Raw genomic sequence first — 20,127 nt, 5'->3', positions numbered from 1 at the left:
GGCTTATATTCAGGTGCGCTCTATAGTCCGGAATTTTGTAATTAAGACAGCAAAAAGACTTTTTCGGGAAGTTTGTCAACTCCTGTAACCTCCTCCTAGCTTGGTTCAGGTCTTCTTTGGTGGATTCCACTTAATATTTGAGTTTGCTGCTACAAACATGGTTGTGTAGCACAGAGAAAACAACTGACCATGAGGGCTTATACCGAGGTTTAATTTGTGAGGGCACTAAAAGATTCTTTCGGCTCTGAGCTACCACAGAGGTCAATCAGAAATGTTTGGAGCTGGTAATCTTAAAAGCACTACATCTCTACCAGGGCCATTTTGGGGGTAAAATATCTCCCTCCCAAACCTTAGTTTAGCTCCTTGTTCATCTCAAAAGTCTCTTGTTTCTGAGCAAAGTTCCTGCACCATGAAACTCGTACACCTCCCACTTAACCCTGTTAGAATACAGCTGACAATATGCTGCTGAATGCTAATGTGAGATAAACTGTTTCAACATTATCAGTCCCTGCAACTGAACCTCGTCCTTCAAGTTGTTGGGTTTGTTGTGAGTGAACCTCTGACTGTTTGAATCTGGGATCTGGAGACTGCCATCGGTGCTCCAAGAGGGGCTGCTTATTTCTTCACAATATGTCTCCTCCCATGTAAACATCACTTAGACTTAGAAAAATGTCCCCGAGAGGCAATTTGTTTTACAGTACAGCCATTGACATATAATCTACAAACAGACATTGAACCAGACATTTACAGCACTATATCTCTAACACATAAACATACACAAGTTAATAAATATAGAACACTAAAATAGAACATATTGCCTTTTCCCACCAAGCCTAATGTCATAAATAAATCCACAGCACTATTTATCTAATAAGATGCATGTCAAGTACAGTAAGAAGGATATTGCACTTCCCTAGAAGGCCTAAAAACATAAATAGGTAAGAACTACTGCGTAGTGCCACAAATATTTATCTAAATCCACAGCACTATTTATGCAATACGTAACATACACACATCAGTAATCAAATACAGTATATTGCACTTCCCTAGAAGCCTATATGTCATAAATAAATTAAACTTTTATCATACAAACATAGTAAAAATCATAAATACCTGACTTTATATGGGATGCACATAATTATCCTCAAACACATATTTACATTTCATCCTTATCAGAATAGTTCTGCGTTTTAGAGGCAGATTTTTTTCCTTTTCTTCAGTATTAGAGGTTTATTCTATGCAGTCTGAACTTTACCATACATTTTCAGTGGGGGAGCTTTTCGCTCTGCTGTCCTGGATTAATTCTGTTTATTTAAAGTTAAGATGCTGAGTGAAAAAAAGCAGCGTTATGTGCTTGTGTTTCAGATTTTACATTTGCACATGTATATTTTAGTATCGTTCAAACTCTGCTGTGTGATGTTGAAAGAAGTAACGATATTCCAAAATGCTTTCATGTAAACTGTTCGATAAGTGAAAACAGCGCTGTGCACCTTTGATCTCCAAATCAGCATGTTTCAGATGTAGACACTGGGCCAAGAAAGCTTTAAATATGACTACATTATGTGCTGTGCTCTTGAGTGAATTTCACTTACATCTGGAGTTATAATGGTCAACACGTGCCTGAGTTTTGGGGCTTTTCTTAATCAGTGGTGGAAAAAGGAAAAGTCAAATTGCCTCTGCACCTAAAGTTAGAAAAAACATTGAAAGAAGACTTTTGTGAACGAATGGAAGCACATTACATTTTCACAGTTTTAGTGCTTTTGTCAGGTGAAAAATAAAGTTCATCCTCTTTACGTTCAAACTAATGTTTCAGGACATGATGAAATTGTGAAATCAATCATTCAGCAGCTTCAGCAGCAGTGAGCTGCAGTGATGGTTTCCTGTGGGACGTTATCAGTCTCTCTCATGGTTCTGGAGGAATCTCGGCCCTCTTCTCTCCAGCGCTGCTTCAGCTCATTGAGGTTTGCAGCATTGGTTTCTGCACAGCTCTCTTAAGGTCCCACCACAGCATTTCAGTCAGGCTGAGGTCTGGACTCTGACTGGACCATTGCAACACCTTGATTCTTTTCTTTTTCACACATTCTGCTGTAGATCTGCTGCTGTGTTTGGGATCTTTGTCCTGTTGATGAGCCAGTTTCAGCCCAGCTTTAGCTGTGGGACAGATGGCCTCACATTTGACTCTAGAATACTTTGGTATCCAGAGGAGTTCATGGTGGACTCAATGACTGCAAGGTGCCCAGGTCCTGTGGCTGCAGAACCAGCCCAGATCATCAGCCCTCCACCACCGTGCTTGACAGCTGGTATGAGGTGTTTGTGCTGATATGCTGTGTTTGGTTTCCTCCAAACGTGCTGCTGTGCATTAGGACCAAACATCTCCACTTTGCTCTGGTCTGTCCAAAGGACATTGTTCCAGAAGTCTTGAGCTTTGTTCAGATGCAGCTTTGCAAACCTAAGCTGTGCTGCCATGTTCTTTTTAGAGAGAAGAGGCTTTCTCCTGCAGCCCTTCCAAACAAGCCATCCTTGTTCAGTCTTTTTCTAACTGTGCTGTCATGACCTTTAACCTTTAACATGCTAACTGAGGCCTGTAGAGTCTGAGATGTATGACCTTTAACCTTTAACATGCTAACTGAGGCCTGTAGAGTCTGAGATGTAGCTCTGGGCTTCTTCACCTTGGGGTGAACTTGCTGGGACGTCCACTCCTGGGAAGATTGACAGCTGTCCTGAATGTTTTCCACTTGTGAATAATCTTTCTCTCTGTAGAATGATGGACTCCAGATAGTCTGGAAATGGCCTTATAACCCTTCCCAGATTGGTGGGCAGCAACAGTTGCTTCTGTTACGGCCTCATAAAATTAAAATAACTCATCGGCTCAATGATACCATAACATTTAAGGATTCCACACAAGGTTTTCAAAAGAAAGATTTTTTTTTTTAAAAGTTACCACTTGGAAGGAAAAAGGGAAATAAAAAGTTCATGGTTGACCCATAAAGTTATGAACCAAAAAGAAATGGAGACCCCGGCCAAAAGGAACAAAAAGGGGAAACACAGAGCCAGTCACGCAGTGAGCCGTCGCAGCCTGCCTTTTCCCCTCTTACTGAAGAAAACCGAATATAACCTGAAACAAAAACGACAAAACAGGACTACCGGCGGCCTCCAATTCAAACTGACATAACAAACTTAAATAAGAAAAAAGTAAGACAGATAAAAACACATCTAAAACAGATAAAAAAAAGAAAAGAAACGGGTTTAATCAAAAGAAAGCAAACCATCCATGCGGCTGCTGTCCCCGGAGTGAGAGAGAGCCCGCCGCCTCCCTCCTCTCCCTCTTTAGCCTCGACCTGATTATCAATTGCCTACTGGCCTGTGGAGGAGGAATCAAAGAGGAAGGAGAGGGCGGGGAAATAGCAGCACCAACTCAAAGCACTCTGGGTGTGGCATCACCTGGCCGCACATAACAGCTTCCCTGAGATCATTGCTGGTGTCTTTCCTCCTTGGCATCGTGTTAAAACAAGCCATCCTTGTTCAGTCTTTTTCTAACTGTGCTGTCATGACCTTTAACCTTTAACATGCTAACTGAGGCCTGGAGAGTCTGAGATGTAGCTCTGGGCTTCTTCACCTTGGGGTGAACTTGCTGGGACGTCCACTCCTGGGAAGATTGACAGCTGTCCTGAATGTTTTCCACTTGTGAATAATCTTTCTCTCTGTAGAATGATGGACTCCAGATAGTCTGGAAATGGCCTTATAACCCTTCCCAGACTGATGGGCAGCAACAGCTGCTTCTCTAAGATCACTGCTGATGTCTTTCCTCCTTGGCATCGTGTTAACACACACCTGAAAACTGACAGAACTCCTGCTTTTATAGAGCTGCTCACACTGACTGATGATCAGTTAATCAGAGCATTGATCAGCAGCAGCTGGCTGCTACTTACCCTCTAAAAGAAGCAGTATGGGAACACTGTGTCATAGAACTGAACTGGTTTGAGGTGTTTTTTCCCTTTAGCCGTAGGCTGCACTGGGCAGGCTTGGAATCTGTCCTCCTGGGTGGAGTCTGGGCTTCAGCTCTCCTGCTGCTGCACCTGTTGTTCATCAGACTCATGACTGGCTGGAGCTGCTTTCAAAGACAAGTGTGTGCACCCACAGTGTGGTAATCGGGCCACTTTGCAACACTTCCTGAGTAATATTTTCTCTTGTCCTCATCAACTTTCTCCTGTGCCTCCGAGTATCTCCCTGTTGGTCCAGAAGTGGCTTCCTCACCTGTGCTTCCTACCGGTCTCCTTCGTGTAAACCAACTCCTGTAAAAGATTTCCTGTGGATTACGTCCCTCAACTACTTGTCTGCCTGGCCGCCTTCTTCAGGCTCCAACACCCATCAAGGACAACTAGTGGCTCGCCACAATATCTCTCTGACATTCTACACCAGTGACACTAGACATCCATTTAAAATAAATCATACTGGAGTGGATGCATCAGTGGATTATTTTCTATCATTCCTGAAATTAACACACCTCTCCTCTCCTTCAGTGACTGGACTATCCTCCAGATTCCCTGATTCACCAGCTCAGTCTCATCTATCAGATAAACCTTTTACACTTTTAACTGTCTTCAATGGGAGTCACCATGGCTGCTCCACTGCTTCTGCTCGTTAGCTTAGTTTTGGTTAAATAATGACTCTGTGTTGCTCATCCATGGTGGTGTTTAGCCCATTTTAGCACCTACTAAGGACCCAATCCTTTCTTTGTTTATGATGTTGTGATGTGGAGGTAGAACTTTCTTTTTAACATAACAACAAATACTGACATGTTCACTTCTTCTTCTGTAAACCACATCAGACTACAAGTTTACTACAAGTTTATTCATCAAGGCACTTGTGCGTGGAATACCTCTGGAAAGATACATCATAATAATCTGAAAGCAGCAGCTTCTAAAAATATCTCTACCAAACACCACCAGAGTAAACTTTCAAGTCTGCTTAGTTCCAGTGCCTGAGTCTATTTTGGAGAGCTCTACAGGCTTAAGAACAGGGTCTGAAACTGCTTTGCAAGAACAGCTTTATGGGCACTCATCTGACTGACAGAAAATGTCACAAGCCCTCGCTTTGCCTCTGGGCATCCATGATGTAAATATAAAGCTTTACGGTAGCTTACAGGAAGCATGTGACCTCCACCCTGCCTCCAGATGTGCTCTGCTGCAGGAGTCCTACAGCCCTGCATACGACTCGTGTGGATTTAGCTTCCCGCCCTGTCCATACAGCTCTCTGGCCACTGCCTGGTGGATGAAAAGAAGACGAAGCACCACACCTGGAGATGAGATCACATCATTGTCTGGATGAATATTGTGCAGGCTGCAGGTCAAGCAGAAATAAAATAAGCTCTCAAGTGTGCAGTGTAAACAGAAAGAAATGGGGTCACAATGAACACAATCAATTAACAAATCCTAAACAAGTTCTATTCAGGTTGAATGGACAGAGATGTAGGCTAAATCCTGCAGGCTTAGAGCTGTTATCTTTAGGCAACACACTATTACAACCACTGACCTGGGCGACTCTCAAACAATGTGAACAAGAATTCAAAGTATTTCAGTTCTAACAACAAGGGAGCAGTGAACGGAGCAAGGCTGAGTTTCTCCAAAGCTTGTGCCCTGTGAAGCGTCCATAATGCAACTTAACGTACGCTGACACAAGAAATCATGCCACATATCTTCTGGTAATTACAATCTGAGATTACTGGAAACAAGGAAATCAGTGGGTGTGACCAGCAGAGCATCTCCCCACATTAAGGCTGATATGTAGAGTTCACAAAAACTATCTGCAGAAAGTCAGTCAGACTCATGTCTGCCTCAGTTTAATGTGTTCGGCTTCTTTTTTTAAGCAAAATGATCACATACAAAATCGATATGTAAGGAGGTGGAGATAGTCTATATCCATAACTGTACAAAAGTGTGCAAAAAGACTGATAAACAGACGACATACAAGGTCAAATTACTGACATTGATTCAATATCAGCTGATATTCTGACAATCCTCACTCAGATTACACATTTTTGACATGAAGTGATGCACTTTTCTGTCAGTGTTGATCATCTTTTCCAGTTTAAGAGTAAGCAGGCTGCACACCAGCAGTTATGTAGTAAATATTAAGCAATCTATTCAGCACGTCTGCGTTATGATACATTATTTTTAACCAGAAATATGTTTCTGGTGTCCTATGAATCAATGAGCTGCAGTACTGACAGTTAAAGGCGATCAGCATCACCATCGAGGCAAGGCACAGCTGTAATCAGGAGAGGGTGGGGGTGCATTTCTGGAAGATTCTGCAGGAATCATACGAGTGGACCCCATTTCATTCGTTTATTGTGGGGGCTGTTTTTCTCTGAGCTAGGTGGTTAGCCTTCCCTGTGAAAGCCACAGCACTGTGGCGGGGACTGCGAGTTTTAGGGTGAGTTTTTCGGCCATTATTTCTCTGTCCGTGAATGTTTATCACCATCAGAATCTAGGGGTGATTTATGCATCTCTGGACGCGTTGGTATGACTTGACACTGCATGCTAACAACATCTCAGAGGTGTCGTTTTCTTTAGGTGGCTAAGCTAGCAGCTATCTCGTCTACTGGTTATACCAACTTAACAAAGCTGATAAGCAACGTTAACCATGTAGTAATGTCTGTTATAATAACGTTATAATTAAACCACCCGCAAGCTCACTCTGTGTTTATAGCTGCCGTTTGCTTCAGATTAGCTAACCTAACTACAACTGATTTCAGTTAGGCTTGTCGGCTACGAGCTAGCATGAATAAATGCTAACCGTTAGCTTGCTAACTAACTCACAGCTGGTTAATTTGGTGAACGATGAGTGCCTAGCTGTTTAGTATCAGTCACCAGCGGGTTACCAACCCATCTGAATGGACCTAAAACATTAAACTGCTCGTTTCTGTCGTCACTGACTGATACTGAGGCTTTATCTCAGGGGCGTATTTTTCCTTTGGCCGTAGGGGGGGCTCAGCGGTGAGGGGCGTTTTGAGCGGTTCCCTCCTCAAAAATGTTGAGCCTCAAACTCTTAATTTTATGCATCTTGGTTCTTAATTTTATGCACCAGGTTGCATTACAAGATACGGGGGAGAAAAGTTATCTCACCCATCATCAGCAGGTCAGAGTCATGCCAGGTTATGGCTTCAGTTAAACCATTTAAGTGGTTATTTAGGCATTACCTACATCTTTATTCAAACAAATATGTTTCCTTCTGTTTGTAAAATATCTAAAAACTCTCAGACACTCGAGCTGGGCCAGAGGGTGGCCATCATCTCATCATCTCACATGAAAATGCAACAGAAGAGCAGCTGATTCTGCTTTGGTGACAACTTCTGAACCGAACAACAGTTTGTGCCAGTGTGAAACTGGAGGACAAATACGATTAGTTCATGTGGACAGACGGTGAATGAATGACCTCACAGAATAAGCTGAGCAAAGCTAGACAGATGTAGAAAGAAACATACCGTCGGAGTAGCAAGGTGAAAGATGCAAACAGAACAAATGTTTGTTTGGTTTTTGGTGTCCAACACAGCTTTAACGCATTTAGACACAAAAAACCCACTTAAATGGATTGTTTTCTGCACGTTTGCTTTCATGAAGCATTTAAGCTGAATGTCATATCAACGTATTATAATCTGGGTCCATTCTCTGAGCGAAACAGCCAATCAGAGCGCTCCCTCTTACTTACAGACCCCACCTGAAAAAGTGTCTTATACATGAAAAATGACAAGAGAGACAAACATTTGCTGTGTTTTACATCACCTGACAAACTAATGTCAGCTGAAGCCTTTTAGGATTAAAAGATAACCTTCTGACCAAAAACAAGAGTTTATTCAAAGCCAGATGCCAGACTGCACCATCCACACACGTGCACCTGTGTACCGAACCTGTGGAAACACACAACCTCCCTGATTCTTGGGAAACTATCCAGCGATAACTCACCTTTTCTGGAGTGGATTTTCACTCAGTTTGGTTCGTTATGGAGGTGAGAAATTCAGTTTCTGATCAATAAAAACTGTCATCAGCGGTAACTTATTAAGCATTTGTAGAAAGTGGAAGATAATATGTGAACATGTGACCTTCATACTATTACAAATGTGCTCTCGTGAGCCACTTCTCTGTGGTCCAATCAGAGAGAAGACTGGATTGATGCCTCCACAGTGCGTTCCAGTTGGCTACAGATGTGCCGTTGATTGTTCTGCCTCCCGTCAGGCAGTGGCAGGGGCAGCTACATCCAACAAATTACATGGCTAATCTTAAAGAATTTAAGGTGAAGATGTGACGTTTTTATCACCTGCAGATCGTATCGTATGATGCACCTACGTCAGTGTTTCAGGGTTCGCTCAGATCAAAACCGAGTCTTTCAGTAGCAAAACAGCAGAAGATCAGCGGCTCCTCTGTGAGGTAAAATGACTCTTAGAGGAATCTGCATGTGATTAAACTGACATTAAGATTTTTAAATGGGCTGTGGGTAACTCTAAAGGAGGGAGGATGAAGTGATCTGGTGGCTTCTGTGGTCCCCTTCACCAAACTGTATTATCAGGTTATGGCATCAAAAAATGGCAATATTTTAAAGGGAAAATGATCCAAAATGGAGCTTCCCTCTAATCTTTTCTCCTGGCTTGGTTGATGCTACATTGGATCAGCCGGAGGGTTCACGGTTATCAGCCGAGCACAGTGTGTGTGCACGTGATATTAACTGTGAGCTCATACTTCATACATTTTGGGAGTAAATAAAGAGCATGTGCCTCTTCTTCTTTCACAGGTTCAGGAGATATTGAAATGTATTGAGGGGGGGGTGTGTCACATGTCTTTGTTTGAGCTTCTCTGAACTGTTGTCATGATCTAAAATGTGTTTGTTACAGATCCAATGACTGCACTAGACTGAAACCCCCATTTTGCTGCAAAAATGTCAAGTAAGGAATCTCTGCAGTGTTATTTAGTTATATTTGTTAAACTAATCTCTTTGTTACTTAAAGGGGAACTCCGGTATTTTTAAACCTGGACCTTATTTCTTGCATGAAATACGTTCATCTGCTCACCGAGAACAGTTTGGTGAAAGTCGGCGTCCTTCAGAAGATATTTAGATAACTGGAGATCCATATAATGGAGTGAACGGGGCTTAGAGGATGCAGCCTCTAAATAAGGCTTTATCTGTCTTTATTTCACCAATACTTTAAGAAGAATGAATGAATGAACGTGTGCTATAGCTCTGTTAGCTCAGAGCTGCTGTGTTGTTGTTATTGGCGGCTATCGGGGGGCTTATAGAGGCTTTCTACACATTCATCTACTGGAATGATGTCATCAACGCCCGCCGCTGCAGCACAGCTCATTCACTCCGGTAAGAACGTCCATCTTACTCAAAGTCGTCGTTCACGTTGTCAAAATCTGATAAATATCCTGCCATGTTGCACAAAACTATCAGCAGCAAACTCTGTGTGAAGTTAGCCGACTGTCACAGAGCACGGAGTGAATAAACTGTGCTGCAGGGGGGCGTGTGGATGAAGTGGTCCCAGTAGAGTGCCTGTGTAGAAATCCCTCCGTTAGCTCTCCTATAGCTGCAAGTAGCCACATAACAGCAGCTCTGAGCTAACAGAGCTATAGCACACGTTCATTCATTCATTCTTCTTAAAGTATTGGTGAAATAAAGACAGACGATGCCTTATTTAGAGGCTGCATCCTCTAAGCCCCGTTCACTCCGTTATATGGATCTCGAGGAATCTAAATATCTTCTGAAGGACGCCGACTTTCACCAAACTGTTCTCGGTGAGTAGATGAACGTATTTCCTGCCAGAAATAAGGTTTAAAAATACCGGAGTTCCCCTTTAAGGTTTTAAAGTTTATATTCAGTTACATCAGCTCTGTTTTAGTGCCTCCGGTGAGGAAGACTTTAGTTACTGTGAAGAAAACAAAGCATTTGTAGATGATGAAGGTCACTGGAAGTAGTTGAGACTTGTTCATCACCAGCATCTCTGGACCGATGCTTTATTTTCTTTCACAACAGAGAGACCATCCTACGCTCCTCCTCCCCCCCCCGCCCCTGCAACCGTGAGTATTACAACACGAAGCACCAAATGCTATCCGAGTGGCCCCATTTTAAGCTTATTTTGCTGTTTGGTGGCTCAATTTCTTTTAAGTTGATCTTTTATAGAACATATTTTTACAGGAAATCATCATGTTTGGTTAAACCTTCAACCCCCATGAACCACACGCTCATGTGCGGATGCACAACTGTTTCTGAAGTTTGTTTACGCAGCTTCTTTCATTTGTTTCTTTTGTTCTTGAGCTTTCCTCCTCCTCTTTTATGTCATTTCTCATCGGTGTTTCTGTCTCATTTGTTTCCATCAGCAAATGCCCAACACCGCCGGGTTTGTGGGGTACAACCCATACAGCCATCTGGCCTACAACAACTACAGACTGGGCGGGAGCCAAAGCAGCAACAGTCGGGTAACGGTATGAGTATTAAAATGGAGAAAACATCAATACCTCAGAAGAACAACACATGACATATCAAACTGTGTCATTATTTATTTGACAAAAACTGAGAAAACACAGAAGCAGTGTGTTGAAAACTAAGTGAACCCTCACTGCTTCCATAGGAACTAAGAGGGTAAGTAGCAGCCAGCTGCTGCTGATCAATGCTCTGATTAACTGATCATCAGTCAGTGTGAGCAGCTCTATAAAAGCAGGAGTTCTGTCAGTTTTCAGGTGTGTGTTAACATGATGCCAAGGAGGAAAGACACCAGCAATGATCTTAGAGAAGCAGCTGTTGCTGCCCATCAGTCTGGGAAGGGTTATAAGGCCATTTCCAGACTATCTGGAGTCCATCATTCTACAGAGAGAAAGATTATTCACAAGTGGAAAACATTCAGGACAGCTGTCAATCTTCCCAGGAGTGGACGTCCCAGCAAGTTCACCCCAAGGTGAAAAAGCCCAGAGCTACATCTCAGACTCTACAGGCCTCAGTTAGCATGTTAAAGGTTAAAGGTCATGACAGCACAGTTAGAAAAAGACTGAACAAGGATGGCTTGTTTGGAAGGGCTGCAGGAGAAAGCCTCTTCTCTCTAAAAAGAACATGGCAGCACAGCTTAGGTTTGCAAAGCTGCATCTGAACAAAGCACAAGACTTCTGGAACAATGTCCTTTGGACAGACCAGAGCAAAGTGGAGATGTTTGGTCCTAATGCACAGCAGCACGTTTGGAGGAAACCAAACACAGCATATCAGCACAAACACCTCATACCAGCTGTCAAGCACGGTGGTGGAGGGCTGATGATCTGGGCTGGTTCTGCAGCCACAGGACCTGGGCACCTTGCAGTCATTGAGTCCACCATGAACTCCTCTGGATACCAAAGTATTCTAGAGTCAAATGTGAGGCCATCTGTCCCACAGCTAAAGCTGGGCTGAAACTGGCTCATCTGAGAGACTGATACTTCAACTTATTTTGGCCTCACCTTTAAATCGACGACACAGTGTGTCGTATCATTAATATCTTTGCTGTGATACCTGAAATGTAAAATCTTTGCTCTGAATAACGTTTTACTTTCTTTTCCACATGATTGTGGGAATAAATTGGAAAATAAAAGTAAAAGTAAAATATCAAACAGCAGTCGGCTTTTCTCAGTTAAGCAACAAGTGCAGGCATTGAGCTCACTGCAGCCTCGTTTTGTCTCAGAGGTTAGAAGGATCGTGCATTTTCATCTCCAAAAGGAAATGCTGCAGGATAGTAAGCAGGCGAGGCTTAAAACGCTTCATCACTGAGCCCAAATCTGAAATTCTAAACTGTTTCTATCAGCACTGCGTCCATCTGTGTCTGTTCACATTGCCACCTGCCCTTCAAAGTCTGCTTTTCTGACAGCCATCTTGAGTAACCCATGCCGTCAGTGTTGCCATGGCATCACAGCCTCAGTGCTCAGCATGGCTCTGGCTGCTGAGCAGTAATTTAGTTGCTGCATGCAAGCTGTGGTTGGCTGACTCTGATAAAGTCATTATGTTTCGCAGTAGGCAAATCACAGCTTAAGTGAGCCTTTTTTTCCACTGTCAGCATTATTTCATTGTAGTCTGTGGGGCTCCTGACTTGTGTAAGTAATCAAACTGTCATTAATTAGATAAAGTCGGCTGAAATGATGCACCTGAGTCTCATTAGCTTGGTTTAGAAGTCAGGTTTTAATGGTTGCCTGGTGGGTCAGTGCCTCAAGATGACTTTTTTTCTTTCTTTATTAGAATTCCTCTGGAATAAATATCCCAAAACCGCCCAAGCCACCCGATAAGCCACTGATGCCGTACATGAGATACAGTCGAAAGGTACGTACTCTGTGAAATCGCTGAATTTTGCATCAGCACCATCATTTTAGGATGTCCTGTAAGCGTTTTGTGTTGGACTTCAGTAGTTTAGGAGGTAGGTATGAAGCCACAACTTCCTGCCAGCATTGTTTAGTGGGATTTATCAACTTTGGAGATGGAGCTTAAAGCACACGGCCTCCTCTGGTTTGTGACCTCTCTGCAAAGAGATAACAACGTATATAGCCCCTCCAGCCCAACCCAACCCCACACCCATGTCTGGTTCTCATCACCAGGTTTGGGATCAAGTAAAAGCCTCCAATCCTGATCTGAAGCTATGGGAAATTGGGAAGATAATCGGTGGAATGTGGAGGGACCTCACTGATGAGGAGAAACAGGATTATTTGAATGACTACGAAGCAGAGAAGGTTGGTTGTTTATGGGGTTTCTCTGAAGGGTGACCAGTAGCTGTGTCCCCGACAGTTGTGGGTCCCTCCAGTCATCATTCCTTCCTGTCTAATAGTTCTCTATCTTGTCCTAGTCCATAGAAACAAGGGTCCACATGATGTGTCTGCTTGTCTTCTCTGTTTCCTCGTCATTCCTGTCATCTTCTCCACTGTAGATTGAGTATAATGAGAGCATGAAGGCCTATCACAACTCGCCAGCCTACCTGGCCTATGTCAACGCAAAGAGCCGGGCGGAGGCAGCTCTGGAGGAGGAGAGCCGCCAGAGGCAGTCCAGACTGGACAAGGGCGAGCCTTACATGAGCATTCAGCCGGCGGAGGATCCAGATGGTAAGGCCTCTCAGCTGAGCAAGGTTTAGAGCTCTGTGACAGACTGGTAATTACTGCAGGCCGACCACACAGAGTTGCCATACTCCCTGAGAAAGTGTTATCTTTTTCCCTCCTCCCACACAGCTGCAGCCATCCTCAATTTATGTAATGCTACCTTTGAAATGGCATTTCTTTTTTTTTTTTTAAGCTGCAGAATGGGACAGAATTTGTCTTTGTTTTGCTCAAGTGTTTACACTTTGTAGGTATTCTTGGCATTGGTTTGGACATAATTGCAAAATTTACATTCTTTTCTCTGTTGTTTTAAAGTCTGACGCACACACGCCAGAAGACGAGTTACACCCACCTCAAGGAAATGATGCTTGTCTGGGGCCTGGCTGGCTGGCTTACAGTGGAAGTTAATGATGTACAGGAAAACTACAGATAAAACAGTTGCTATTTAGAAACACCCCAGACCATAAAAATGTTAAAGCTGGCATCCCAGTGGGTTATGTTCTGAACAGACTGCACGTATGGCAAAGATTAAATTAGATTTAGCTCTCTGGGTGGCTACATAGTCAGAGATTGTGTTTTATTAATAAAGTCTTAAAGACAGTTAGCTGCTAATCTGCTGCATGCTCCAGTTTCCCCGGTTCTGTGCTGTTAAAATGCAGCCGTGAGGAGCCTTTTTCTGTCGTTTGTCTTGCTCTGGTGGGATTTAATCAGAAAAATCTCAGGCCTTCAGCTGGTGCTGCGCTTTTATTTAAACTCCATTATGCAAATAATCTGGAGCAACGCCAGACATGATGAAAAATATGAGACTTTATCCGCAGAAGAGTCAGATACGAGCAAATGTTGATTTCTCTGACAGCTGCTACCCCTCCGACTGCTTCCTGTTGTGGTCTCAGAGCACATACATGTGCGTCTTTGAAACCTCCAACATGGCAGATGAGTTTCTGCTCTTTGAAAAGGTTCAAACGCTGCACCCGTCGGTGCAAAGCGGCAGCAGCAGTGAAGGTGGCGCGCAGCGCACCCCGGGCCTGCAGCCTGGCGCCGTTTCATGTGTCTGGAAATGCAAACGCCATTTTGAGAGGCGGCCCTTTATTTACAGAAATTAGTCTGAAAAATGGCTGCGCGGAGGTCTGGTGCTTCGCCTCATCTTCTCACAGCAGAGGTTTCTGTGCACGTTCTCCTCGTGTGCACGTGGTGCTCTCTGGTGAATACTTTAAGAAGAATGAATGAATGAACGTGTGCTATAGCTCTGTTAGCTCATAGCTGCTGTGTTGTTGTTATTGGCGGATATCGGGGGGCTTATAGAGGGCTTTCTACACACTCCTCTACTGGGATGATGTCATCGACGCCCGCCGCTGCAGCACAGCTCATTTACTCCGGTAAGAACGTCCATCTTACTCAAAGTCGGCGTCAAAATCTGATAAATATCCTGCCATGTTGCACAAAACTATCAGCAGCAAACTCTGTGTGAAGTTAGCCGACTGTCACAGAGCACGGAGTGAATAAACTGTGCTGCAGGGGGGCGTGTGGATGAAGTGGTCCCAGTAGAGTGCCTGTGTAGAAATCCCTCCGTTAGCTCTCCTATAGCTGCAAGTAGCCACATAACAGCAGCTATGAGCTAACAGAGCTATAGCACACGTTCATTCATTCATTCTTCTTAAAGTATTGGTGAAATAAAGACAGATAATGCCTTATTTAGAGGCTGCATCCTCTAAGCCCCGTTCACTCCGTTATATGGATCTCCAGTTATCTGAATATCTTCTGAAGGACGCCGACTTTCACTGGTGATTCCAGTTTGGCTGTGGGGGTGAGTGACTGTCTCGGTCTCTGGGATGGACCAATGAGCTGTCCAGGCTGCACTCTCCTCCATCGGCTGCAGGGATAGGCTCCGCCCTCCTGAAATCTTAAGTGGATCAAGCGGGAATAGAAAGTAGATGGACTGAAGTCTAAAGGAATGATTTTAAGCGTCTCCACTGACTTCTTTGTGTTTAGAAAACAGAAATAAATCTGGAGAATCAGAATCCAACTCACAGATTCGGCCTGCTGTTCATTCGTTAAAGTCCAGTAACTGCAGAGCCATCAAAGAGCAGTTAATATTTCACTTTTAAAGCTGTAAAGGCTTCATGGCCCGTGGCATTTGTTGAAATGAATGGGTTAATTCCCAGAGAATGTGTAAAAAGCTTTTTAAATATGAATGCGTCATGATGATGGTTCATAAATTCCAGCAGCTGTGCGGCTGTGATCGCCATCAGAGGTGCTTCCAGAAAGACTCCCTCTGTATTCTACCCTGATGATAGAGTAATGATGAAATCAGATTTCCTCCATCTGGACTGGATTCTCCGTCACCAGAAAGGGGAAAAAGTAACCGGGGCAGGGTGTCTGAAGGCCTTGTGTTTGTCCTGCATTTAAACGACTTCACCTTTAAGATTAAGTTGATTTGCTGATGAAGGAAAGTTGCAGCCGACATCTGGAAACATCTGTCCACACGCAGTGGGCTGTCGCACCAAACAATAATGGCTCTGCTTTCTTAAGGATGTGTTTTAACTCTGTTTATCCTCCAGGAGTCGACGCACCTCCTTCGCACGGCTAACAGGAGCATCCCTAACAATTCAGGTGTGCTTCTTGTCTCCAGATTATGACGACGGGTTTTCTATAAAACACTCAGCCGCTGCCCGTTTCCAGCGCAACCACCGTCTGATCAGCGAGATCCTGAGCGAGAGCGTGGTTCCAGATGTGCGCTCCGTGGTTACCACCGCTCGCATGCAGGTCCTCAAACGCCAGGTTCAGTCTCTGATGGTGCATCAGGTGGGATCCACACCATGAAGACATTTAGCCCTGGCAGATGGGGTCCTATTGGCCCATTATTTAATCATGTGGTGTCTGCATGTCACAGAGAAAATTGGAGGCAGAGTTGCTTCAGATTGAAGACCGCCACCAGGACAAGAAACGAAAATTTATCGAAGCCACAGAGTCGTTCAACAACGAGCTCAAACGGGTACGGCATCCTTCACTTCAGATCTGGTCATTGCTCACTTGCACGCGAGCTTCACCTCACATGTAGAGTGCAGCTTTGGTTATTACAGCCAGCAGCTGCGCCTAACTCCACCCGCATGTTCTGCTCAGTCGGTTAGCTGTCGTCTTATCTGGAGCCTCCGTGGGGGTTGTTCTGCTGAGGGTGCAGTGTCCGGCGTCCACGACAGGTGGCGCCATTTATCCTGTTCAGAGAGCATGTTCAGGCAGAGCTGAAGGAGCCCCAGCAGAGACAGTCTTTGTTCCCGTTCCACTAACCTGGAGAAGCAGCATTTAGCTGCAAACAAGTGGAACAAACTGCCAGAGGAGATTAAACTGTCAGCACATGTAGACACTTTTAAATCCAGGTTAAAAACAGTTCTTTTCTCATGTGTTTATGCATGAAATCTGCACGATATCTGTCAACTTATCCAGACTGTTGCTTGTTTTATTCAGTCTTTTTTTAACGCTTCTTCGTGCTGCAATGCTTTTATTTTATGTGAAGCACTTTGAGTTGTTTTGCACACGAAATGTTCATGAATTCATTCTTAGCCCCACTGCCTTCTTTGTTTCCTTTAAGCTGTGCTGCATGAAGGTGGAGGTGGACATGGAGAAGATTTCTGCAGAGATTGCTGCAGCAGAAGAAGCGGCTCGCAAACGGATGGCAGAACGTGAGAAGGATGCAGGGGACCGGGGCCCCAGAGAGGCCCCCACCTGTGTCTTAGCAGAAGAGGAAAAACACATTTGTGCAACACACGGCAACAAGCCTCAGCAAAGCTCTCCCAGTGAAAACAAAGAGGGCGAGGACACAGAATCAAACGCTGCAGATACGCCAGGTGAGCCTCGCTGGCCTCTTTTTCAGGCCTCCTTCAGGACTTCTATCAGCCTGACGTTTTCTTTTGTTTAAATACAGCGAAGCAGAAGGCCTCGGAGGAGCTGGAGGTGCACCCAGGCAGCGAGGAGGGCGCTTCAGAGGACAAGGAGAGTGTCCCAGAGGGAGCCATGGAGGAGGGAACCAGCGACAGCAACACAGGCTCAGAAACCACTTCTGCTCAGACAGAAGACGCCGCAACCAGCGAGCCATCAGAGGGCCCCAGCAGGGCCAGAGCGGCCCCCTGAGTCCAGCACCAGCCCTTCTGTGAACTGTCGGCCTTCAATATGATCCTTTGCTTACAGATATTGCACAAAATCATCTCTGTTTGTCAAAGCTTTGCGAGGAGCGCTCAGATGGGCTGATGGTTAAACGAGCCTGAGGTTAAAGCCTGACCCACTTAAAGCCGACAAAGCAATGACCAGACTGCAATCTACGGCTGCTCAAAGTGTGCCACAAAAGCTCCCGTGAAAGCACTATATTTCTGGCTGCGTTGCCACCTGGAAGAACGCATACAGGCCCTTCTTCAGCACATATTGATACATATCTCTAGCACTATGTCTGGCAGACAAACAGAATTGCTCAGTGTTCTATTGGACTTTGTTCTTTGCATTGTAGTGTCATGGTTGCTCTTCTTGTTTTGCATGTTGCGGTTTTCTTTTAAAACAAGTTGTGAAGAATGGAGCTCGGAGGCCGTCTCCTTATTTGTTTACTCTCTGTATCGGTATTACGGTGACAGTATTGTCTCAGGAGTCTGTAGTCATTAAGTAGTGGTTATTTTTTATTTATTATCTGCATTTTTATTCTACTTGTGTGTCAGGTGCTCTGTTTATGGCCCCCGTCCATCTTTGAGGACGTCACACGATCATCAGTGCTGTACATTGCGCGACTACCAGTGTTCTCAAGTTTGCTTGCTGTCAATCAAATCAAAAGCAGTGCACTTAGAACATTTCCGTGTTATGATTGGTGTTTTCAGCTGGAAGCTTAAATGTACCGTAAATGTGCACACAGTGTAACGAGGTTTGCTTAAACATGGATTTACATGTTGTAAAACAGCTTGAAGAACAGTCATGAACATTCAGTCTTAATATGAATTTCCTTTTGCATATTTATACCAATAAATTTTTGTACCCTGATTAAAAAAGATCCTTTCTTTAATTGTGTTTGAAAAATATTCAGTGCGAGATAATTATCGATCAATACAGATCAATGTACAAGGACTTTTACACTAAAGGCAGTTCACACTTATCCTCCTGTTTCACACATCAGGACAGACCGAAGAATATAATCCTGGATAGTGTCTGTAAATACATCCTGAAATGAGCAACTCATGACAGATTACACTGAGTCATTATTTAGTGAACAAAAGCAGACAAAATGCAGAAATAATGTGTGAAAAACTAAGTGAACCCTCACTGCTTCCACAGGAATTAAGAGGGTAAGTAGCAGCCAGCTGCTGCTGATCAATGCTCTGATTAATTGATCATCAGTGAGTGTGAGCAGCTCCATAAAAGCAGAAGTTCTATCAGTTTTCAGGTGTGTGTTAACATGATGCCAAGGAGGAAAGACATCAGCAATGATCTCAGAGAAGCAGCTGTTGCTGCCCATCAGTCTGGGAAGGGTTATAAGGCCATTTCCAAACTATCTGGAGTCCATCATTCTACAGAGAGAAAGATTATTCACAAGTGGAAAACATTCAGGACAGCTGTCAATCTTCCCAGGAGTGGACGTCCCAGCAAGGTCACCCCAAGGTGAAAAAGCCCAGAGCTACATCTCAGACTCTACAGGCCTCAGTTAGCATGTTAAAGGTCAAAGGTCATGACAGCACAGTTAGAAAAAGACTGAACAAGGATGGCTTGTTTGGAAGGGCTGCAGGAGAAAGCCTCTTCTCTCTAAAAAGAACATGGCAGCACAGCTTAGGTTTGCAAAGCTGCATCTGAACAAAGCTCAAGACTTCTGGAACAATGTCCTTTGGACAGACCAGAGCAAAGTGGAGATGTTTGGTCCTAATGCACAGCAGCACGTTTGGAGGAAACCAAACACAGCATATCAGCACAAACACCTCATACCAGCTGTCAAGCACGGTGGTGGAGGGCTGATGACCAAAATAACTTCCACAACCATGTGAGAAACTGATAATATCACACAGAAAACCATCACTGCAACTTACTGCTGCTGAAGCTGCTTCTACAAGCTGCTGGATCAGGGGTTCACTTAGTTTTTCACACACTGCTTCTGCATTTTATCTAAGTTTTAGTTAAATATACAATGACACCGTGTAATATATATCATGTGTTCTATTCACCTAAAATCAAGGACCACATGATTTTCTCTTATGTTCTGATAGAAAAGACTTAGAATTGAACAGGGAGCGCTTCCTTTTTCCACCTGACTGTAAAATGCTTTCAACAACAACCTGCAAAGCTGCTTTCAGTATCACCGCTGAGAGGAGTCATAATGAACGGCACGACACCTATCAAAAATAAGTCTGCTGGAAACTCTTTCATCAGTCATACTGGCATGCAGAGTACTTGCAGCATGCTTGTCCTTTTGCACGGTACGGTACAGGTAAGGGAAGTGGGTAAGATGAGAGGGAATTGTTCTGATTTCCTGTTTTCAACTCAGGCTTATCATTTCTCCAGAGAGCTCACTTGTGTTTGTGACTAAACTCAGCACTTCAGGCAAGACAAGAGACTTAAACCTTGAGTAATAGCTTTTATAGGTTCGCCCCCCTGTGAGATGATGAACCGATCAGATTTGGTCATGCTTTAGTTTAACTGTGAATGAATTTTTTGCACTGCAGCTCTGCCAGGTTATGTGCAATGTGGTTAGTACTACCTCGAGTGAAAGCTACAAACCACAACCGCAGAGCTCCAGGTGTAGAAGCCTGCACATCTGTGTCAGAGTGTAATTCTGCAGGGTTTTGGTTGCTGTCCAAGATTGAATACTAGAGCAACACAAAGCTGACCTGGAGTACAGCTTAATAACTTAAAATGTCAACCCACTGAACTCTGATGATTATCTCAGATCAGTTGTGTTATTGCTGAGCTCTGTAAGGTGTAGCTTTGAGTCATACTATCTGTTTCATACTGATTTTCCCAAATATACCTCATTTACATGCAATTGAAATGCAGGCGCTTCATACACCTGCTGATTCTCAGGTAGTCC

At 44.0% G+C, this 20,127-nt stretch overlaps 1 protein-coding gene across 5 annotated transcripts; it reads left to right on the top strand.

The window, feature by feature from the left end:
* The first annotated feature begins 6,177 nt into the window (after positions 1–6,177).
* LOC140305321 (SWI/SNF-related matrix-associated actin-dependent regulator of chromatin subfamily E member 1-like) lies at positions 6,178–18,103 on the top strand. Of its 5 annotated transcripts, none has more exons than XM_072384133.1 (11): positions 6,178–6,432; positions 8,885–8,935; positions 10,024–10,067; positions 10,368–10,466; positions 12,241–12,321; positions 12,594–12,725; positions 12,920–13,091; positions 15,712–15,884; positions 15,973–16,074; positions 16,669–16,924; positions 17,002–18,103. In XM_072384133.1, the coding sequence occupies exons 2-11, from the start codon at positions 8,929–8,931 to the stop codon at positions 17,205–17,207; spliced, it is 1,272 nt and encodes a 423-aa protein (XP_072240234.1). In that variant the 5' UTR covers positions 6,178–6,432; positions 8,885–8,928; the 3' UTR covers positions 17,208–18,103. The 5 variants fall into 5 exon arrangements, with proteins under 5 accessions (XP_072240234.1, XP_072240235.1, XP_072240231.1 ...); XM_072384130.1 differs by having other exon boundaries at positions 6,179–6,432; positions 10,368–10,472; XM_072384132.1 differs by having other exon boundaries at positions 6,179–8,423; positions 10,368–10,472.
* The last annotated feature ends 2,024 nt before the right edge of the window (positions 18,104–20,127 follow it).

Source organism: Leuresthes tenuis, unplaced genomic scaffold (assembly GCF_036924035.1).
Source record: "Leuresthes tenuis unplaced genomic scaffold, fLeuTen1.0.hap1 SCAF_4, whole genome shotgun sequence".
Classification (NCBI taxonomy): Eukaryota; Metazoa; Chordata; class Actinopteri; order Atheriniformes; family Atherinopsidae; genus Leuresthes; species Leuresthes tenuis.
The sequence above is the reverse complement of the archived record's forward strand: the minus strand, read 5'-3'. Positions and strand labels throughout refer to the sequence as shown.